General features: G+C 36.9%; 1 protein-coding gene across 1 annotated transcript; it reads left to right on the forward strand.

Annotated features, from left to right (window-relative positions):
* Positions 1 to 5,003, forward strand: LOC107643728 (the record flags this gene model as incomplete). The annotated part of the gene is given in 6 exon segments (XM_016347453.2): positions 1 to 203; positions 323 to 429; positions 2,577 to 2,674; positions 3,419 to 3,630; positions 4,266 to 4,324; positions 4,593 to 5,003. Coding segments are annotated over 6 exon segments (730 nt in total), but the record flags the coding sequence as incomplete, so codon positions are not given.

The following is an 8,038-nucleotide window of genomic DNA, read 5'->3' on the forward strand; positions in this document are numbered from 1 at the left end:
CTCCGACGGAATCACCATTCCTCCCCAAATCTCCGCCGCCATTGCCACCGCATCATCTGCCGCAGCTGTAGCCGCGCCTTCTTCTTCCTCACCGTCTCTTCCCAACGACGACGACCTCGAGAAGTTCGGCGTCACCGATGATCTCAGATCCTTCGTCAGAGGACTCACTTCCACCACGTTCCAGAACTTTCCCCTCAGTTTCGGCAAGTTTTTTATAATCAGAAAATAAAATAAAAAATTGTGATCCTTTTGTATTGTTTTTCCTATGATTTGATTCTCCATTTTTGTTTTGGTTTTGAGCGAGTTGATTTGGTTAATGTAGATGAACCGCAGGCCTCTGATGTGCCCACTGTGGCTTCCAATAATGTGCGGAAGGATCTCAATGATTTTCAAGAGAAACATGCCACACTTGTTCTTATCACTGTTAAGGTAAATTCAGCATTTTCCCCGTAATTCATTTCCTTTTTATTGTTATTGATAATCGATTTTTCATGTGTTGATTACCATTTGTGTTACTTATTTTTTTATAATATATATACATTAAACCGAATCAATTTCGTGACAAAGTCTCACTGAATGTAAACCCGATCAATTTTTTATAATATATATTATAGATATTTTCAGCTGGTTTTTATTTTTTGTTTTTTTAAGTTTGTTGATGTGTGTTTAGATTAAGTGGGACTTTGTCACGAAATTGATTGGGTTTAATGTGAGGAATTGTGTTGCACGCTTTCTCGGTTGCTGTATAATTTGTTGATTGTAATAAGCATGTGGTGGTTTTTTCACGCATTTGATTCAATGAGGATGAAAGACAGTGAGAGAAGTGAAATTACCCATCTCTTAATTGTAGTGTCTACTGTGTATTGTCAAGCGTGATTGCTTTATGATGCATCTCAATTCACGTGTTTGCTTTGCAATTGTGCGAAAGACATGTGAAGTGTAAATCTTGAGGCTCAAGCCAAATAATGATGAATACTTCAGAGATGCATGCCATCACGTCCTATTTTTTCCATTCTTTATTTTTCTGGTTGTTGTACTCTCACCATCATACATTTGCCGGCTATATGGTGTATACATGTTTGATTTAACTTAAATTTTAAGAAAAGATCTTTTTTCTTTCCCCCAAAATATCTTAGTTGGCTTTTGCTTATTTATTTATAAGCTGCATTAAACACAACCTAAGCTATACCATAGTTTTTGATTGCGGATGGCGGCTCATGGCGGTGAGCCAAAAATCCGCCGTAAAATAATGGCGGATGGCGTTGCGGAAAATGGCGGAAATGGCGGATTACCTAAAAAATGCATATATATGTACAAAAAAACAAGCAGCAAAATTGCAAATATAATAAACTATAAAATCTAATCTATATAATCATTTTTCTAGTCATAAGACATCCAATTAATGCAGCAAATATAATAGGAAATTCAGCAAATAAACATAAGACATAGAACATAAAAACTAAAAACTTAAAAGAAAGACGAAAGCCATTGTCTCATCATGTCTTTAAACTAAAGAATGATGAAATAAACCATCTAAATTCTAGCTCTCATGAACTTGGTCCACTCTTTGGAGCTGCAAGTTGTTTCCTTTTTATATTTTGTTGTCTTCTTCTAGTATTTGCCGTACGCTCATTTCCCCCCATTGCTTCAATTCTACTGGAACGGACAGCAGCTGCAGGATGAGCAGGAGCAGTGCCGGCAGCATGACCAGCAGAGACAGGGGCAGGGGCAGGGGCAGGGACATGTGCAGGGGTATTAGAATCAGGGGATGGTCTGGAAGTTGACATAGTGAACTGAACTGAACGGAAAAAAATTGGAGGAAGAGAGGTTTATATGGGAAGAGAAGGAGACGATGAACTGAACGAACAACGAAGAAAAAAAGGGAATGTATGTAACTACAAAACAGAACGAGAGGGAACTGTGGTGATGAGCGGCGGCAACCACCAGCGGCGACGGGTGGCGACCACCAGCAACGATGGGTGGCGACGAACAGCGACGGGCAGCGGCGAAGATCGGCGCCGACGGCAGGCACAGAGAAGAGAGAACAGAGACGGAGAACCGTTTTTGACATGAATAAGAGAGGAAGAGAAGTTTTTGAATAACAGAGGCTAATTAGGGTTACACAGGTATCACTTAGGGTTTCCTAAATTACCCAATTACCCCCAATTTTTTTCAAAAAATCCGAAAACCCCCGCCATTTCCACCATTTCAATGGCGTTCCGCCATGGCGCCACCGCAATTGCAGCCGCCTTTTCACCCGCCTTTTCACCCGCCGTGAAAACCACGTTGCCGTGGCCTCTGTATGGCGCCGCCATAACCAATATTTTAAAACACTGAGCTATACCATATTCCAAACATGCTATGGAGTTAGTTTTCCTTGAATTGATACTGTTTAGAAGTAACACCTGGCTTTCATTATATGGCATTATGGCAATGATGTATTTGTACGCTGTTACCATTTACCATGAGAATGCAATATAACACGAGTATTTAAAAGTGAAACTGTGTATTGAAAATGTAATCAACATTGGCTAGCAAATATAAAATTTTAGAATTGTAACAATATTTCTTTTCAGGAAATTTCAAGGCTGAGATATGAATTATGTCCTCGTACTATGAAAGAACGACACTTTTGGAAGATTTATTTTACTCTTGTAAACACGCATGTGGCACCGTAAGTATCATAATTCATATCATCATGTTATAAAGATTTATTTATGTTAACCATCTTAATGATGTTGAAATAGTGTTCATTTTATGAAATATTTTTTTAGGTCACCCCCTGTACATTTCCTTATTCTTTGAATTATAAAAATCTTTTCTGCTGGCTTTTATTATGTGTTATAAAATCAAACTTTTTGAACATGAATAAATTCACTTTGTAAGGAAGGAGGTAAGCTGGAGGAACAACTTGTTCAATTTGATAATTTTAATGTTGTACAAATGGGTTATTCTGTTATTTATCCTAGGAATGGAATTTGTGCCATGGAATCTACCTTTGAAATATGAAGCATTTAGTTTGTTTTTGCAATGGTTTCAATTCCATTGATATGTTTTTTCACTATTAATTCCACAGAAGTATTATCTTATTTTCATTTGAGTTCCTATTTTCAAGATTTCATAATGAAAATGGTGAAAACAACATAATCTTATAAGCATCCTTTTCTTCAAATCAATTTTTCTTACAGATAACATCTTTCTTTATTCATGTTAAGAGTAAGCTTTAACTGTTAAATATTAATCAATTTAGTAGAGCTGTATTTTCTATTTATTCAAGAATGAAAATTGTGATCTAATCTTTGCAATTCAGACATTGCTTTTGGCTGCATCATTTTTAAGTTGAACATATCCAAAAATAGACATGCATGCATGCACACAACATTTTTAAGTTAGCCTCATATTAACATGATACAATCAGGTATGAGAAAAAATATATGGAGGAGGTTCAGCTCAGAGATGCAGCAGATAAAACTGTGGCTAAGTTAGAGCAAACTACAATTACTGGAGGAAGTGGAAAGGTAGAAGCAACAGGGAACAATGTGAAGAGTAAATCTTCAAAGACATCTTCTACTGAGCAAGACTTGGATACGTTTCTTCTTGGAGATCTTGAAGACAGTGATGAAGGTCCAGGTATATCACTCATTTTTTTTAAGATTTCAATACAGAAACAAGCTGTCTAGTAAGACAATTGAATTTCGCATCTCAGTTCAGTAGGAATTTATGCAAAAGCATTAGGCAGTTCACCATCAATCACCTAGCCTTATCATTACCGAGAGTTGACTTGATTTTGAAATTTTTGGCCACATTGTGTTTCATGATTATGCTCCTAGGTTTATCTGTCATGATTTGCTATGACCTCTGATTTTGGTTATCTTCACGTCCTATTGATTATGTTAAGTACTCTATGCTAAACCACGAGATATATGTGTAAGGGGAAGAGGGACATGGGGAATATCTACCTTGTTTGCATGGCAAGGGCATAAGAAGCTAATATAGGTAATGCTAGAGGTTGTATGCCATACAAGTGAATAGTGAAGAATGAGAGGTAAGCAATGAGTTAGTTAGGTTTTGGGATGGAGGTTACAATTCTGTAGAATGATATATGGCATCTATTCTTTCACTTTTCTGTTTTAAGAGCGTTCATCTTTAAGGTGTAATGGTTTCTTGAGCATTTGGTTTCTTGCTGAGATTAGTGACTGGAGTTTCAATATAAAGTCCTGTATTCTGTAACAAATTCCTTAGAGGGTGTCTTGTTTCTCTTTTAGATGGCGGGGCGGACGGCTTTGATGACGATGATGATGATTTTGACAAGATTGGAAATTCTGTAAGTACTTTTTATTTTATTTTTTCATTTGCAAATAAATAAAAAGAAAATCAGTTAATAGTATAAATGTATATTTTGTAGAACTGATTTGGTCATTTGCGAATAGAAACTTGATGGAGATAAATCAAGTGTTTTATAAACAAAAGAAGATAGAGAGCAAATAGGGATAGATAGGCATTTGACTTTAAGTTTGCTAAAATTTTGTAGTTGCAACGTCTTTTATTTATAAGACTCGATCTCGATTCATTATGTTATGGGAAATTTTCAGGATGTTGAAGATGAGAAGCATGGGAAGAAAACATCTGCACCAGAAGTTTAGTATGCCAAATTTCTTTGGTATGAGACTAGAAAATACAAATGAAGCTTGCTGTTTGCTGCTTGCAAATAACTGAGAGATGGATGAATGGTAAAGATAAACTGTTTTAGCAGTCTGGACTGGAATATCAATATTGGCGGCCATGGCAGTGTATATTTGGTGAATTGGTCGGAAAATTTGAAGTACGAATCGTTATTGTTTATTTGTTTACCTTGTACTATATAGATGATTTTTTTTCTGGAAGCTTTTCCATATTTTTAGAAGTTGGTTGTTAGCCATTGAACTTGACCTGTACAGTTGACCTTATTTTTGGATAATTGTTTCCTCGGTTTTTATTCTTAATATGATGTTTTTTATTGTGAATCACATAAGTACATAGTTCTTGGCGCTTGTTACATGTGGGTCTTTGTTGTTTAATGTGCTTTTTTAGGATTCTTAAATATAATAATGTTACATTTTTCTGAATGTGAACGCTTTTGTGCCTTTACAGTTCATGGCAATCTATTACTTTTTCCATGAATTTAGTAAGAATCAAATATTTAATTAGTTACTAATGTTTTGATTGAAAATCGAAATATTCTTTTAAATTAGGATAAAAAATATTTGTTTTTTAAGTTTGTCACAAATTTTAAAAATACTCTTAGAAGTTTGTGATTTGCATGAATATATTTCTGGTAGCTAATTTTTTAAAAAGTTCAGGACTAATTTAGCAATAATTTTATAAGCAATTCAGTCTTAGTTGTCAAACATTATTGTTCAATTGATCTTACATTTTTTGAAAATTTAGCTACGTATGAGGTACATTTTTGAAAATTTAGCAATAATTTTATAAGCAATTCTCTCTCTCTCTCTCTCTAAGCTCTTATTTGACAATTTGGATCGTCCATTAACATAGAATTCAAGGCTCTTTATCGTGTTTGGTTTAAGTGTTGACTGTCTTCTGTAATATCAAAATCTAAACTAAAATTGAAGCAAAGAGGTTTGTTTGAGATTGATTTGATATTTATGATAAGAGGATGAAATTGAGAGGATGAAGATTGAGAGAGATATTAGGGATGGCAACGGGTCCCATGGGGGCGGGGACATGCCCCCTGCCCTCCGTCCCTGCCATTCATAATCCGTCCCCGTCCCTGCCCCATCCCCGCGACGGGTAACGGGGACCCCGTATCCACCGGGGATTGGAGTCTCCGCGGATATCCGCCGATTCTTTAAAAAGTAAAAAATTCAGAGAAATAAGCAAAAATCTTCAATTATCATTACAATCATAATCTTCATCACCAACAATATTTAGTCATAACTCATAAGTTCATAATCTATACCCAAATCAAATCAATCAAACACCAAAAATTACTCAAACCATAAAAACATTCATATTCGTGCTTCCAATTTGAACACAACCATATACCAAATTAATCAACCAGCCACATCAAACAGCAATTTACATTCGGCCATCACTAATCCAAAAATAAAATTTACACAAAATTCACAACCCAGCCATCAACCATAAAAGATCTTCTACAAACCCACCTCAACCTTCATAAAAAACATAACCAAATCCTTCAAATATTCAAAAATTAATATTTCAAATATTCAACTATCCATAACCATATATCCTCACAACATAACAATTAACTTCAAATATTCAATTCCAATTTTTTTAGCCATTGCATTACCAAAAAAACAGAAGGATATATATATATATGAAGTAAAATCACAAGATAATTGACTGAAATTCAAATAAAATCAAAGAAAATCACAGAATGAAAGAAACAAAAAATGCTTTAAGTAGATGAAAATTACAGAATCACTGAAGAAAAATAGCTTTTGTCTCTACGAAGAAAATGAAGATGGCGACGGCGAAGAGCGCATCTGTCGCTGCCTAGGGCTGGATGTCAGGCAAAGAACGCTTCTCCTAGGGCTGGGTGTCAAGCACGCGAGTGATTGCGAACGAAGGTGCTGGACGGCGGAGAGAGTGTCTGAGTGGAGGAGGGTGGCAGAGAGAGTGTCTGAGTGGAAGAGGGTGGCGGAGCGAATCTAAGAAAAAGGAAACAGACCAGGGCAAGGGCAGTGAGCAGTGTTGAGCGTGAAGGCAGTGAGAGTGGATAAGGGCAGTGAGCGGCGGTGAGCAACGGTGAGCATGGAGGAGGGACGGAGAGGGAGAAGGAGAATCTGAGTTTTGAGAGGAGTGAGTGAGTGATGGCCGGTAGAGAGGAGAAGGTTAGGAGTTAGGGTTTTAGAAATCATAACTAATATATATATACTAGGGATATTTTAGTAATTTTGTATATGTGGGTATTATATGGGTCTCCACGAGGCGGGGACCTTGCTCTCCGTCCCCGCCCCGTTTATTTCGCGGATCCCCGTCCCCGTCCCCCACGGGTGAAAAAATGTCCCCATCCCCGTCCCCCGGCGGGTAAATCCCCGCGGATACCTGCCCCGTCGGGGGGAAATTGCCATCCCTAAGAGATATAAAAAATTTGTGTTTTATTTCTTGAATGAGAGTAAGACTTGAATATGAAAAGACGGAGAGTATACAACATTATGCGAAATTTGTGGAGTATAATGTTGCGTAATATCGCACAGTGAGTAGTGTCAGTGTCTTTTGTTGGGCCAATTAGTAATTTCACCAACTTAGTTGAACTTGATTATAAAAGAAAGGTCTAATTGACATATGTAACAACCCAACTCCTAACACGTCATGACCAATGCTAGTAGCTAGCCGCTACTGTTCGGCTTATCTTAGGGACTCTAGACTAGATATATTAAGCATATTATTATGAGACTATATCGCCTATCGAGATCGTGAGTTAGCCAGTATATAAGGTATAGACTTAAGTAATTCAAAATATGCAGCATATAAATAGAAAGCATATAAGCATCATATAAACGCCCATAGGCTTAGTTTAATACACCAAATAGTTTAAAGAATATATCAACGGCATATGTACACACAACATATACATATACAGATTCTATGACTTGTATTTTCAGGGTTCGGCTCACACAAGAGCTACCTTACGCTGGAACCTGTCTAGATTATATAACTATATACAAAAGATACTAGCCATCTAAAGTCTATACAAGGCGAAGAAAACAGACCACTATACTACTAAGCTATTGATAGATGCTGGCTGGAAGAACTCATCCACTGATACAGAAAGTCACTCAGACATGCATGTGTGGTCATTGTTATTGGCCTCCTCTGCTGCTTTCCGTCACTGGGTCCACATACTGTCCCAATTGTTGGGTACTCAGAGAAGATCACACGGTTTCCTCATTTGCGGAATGTAGGAGAATAAGGAGTGAGAACCTAAGGTTCCCAGTAGGGTATTACACATGAAACCTAATCGCAACCTAAGTCTAGGAATTCACACAGTTACGTTTGACAAGTCACACAA

This window comes from Arachis ipaensis, chromosome B05 (assembly GCF_000816755.2).
Source record: "Arachis ipaensis cultivar K30076 chromosome B05, Araip1.1, whole genome shotgun sequence".
Taxonomy (NCBI): Eukaryota; Viridiplantae; Streptophyta; class Magnoliopsida; order Fabales; family Fabaceae; genus Arachis; species Arachis ipaensis.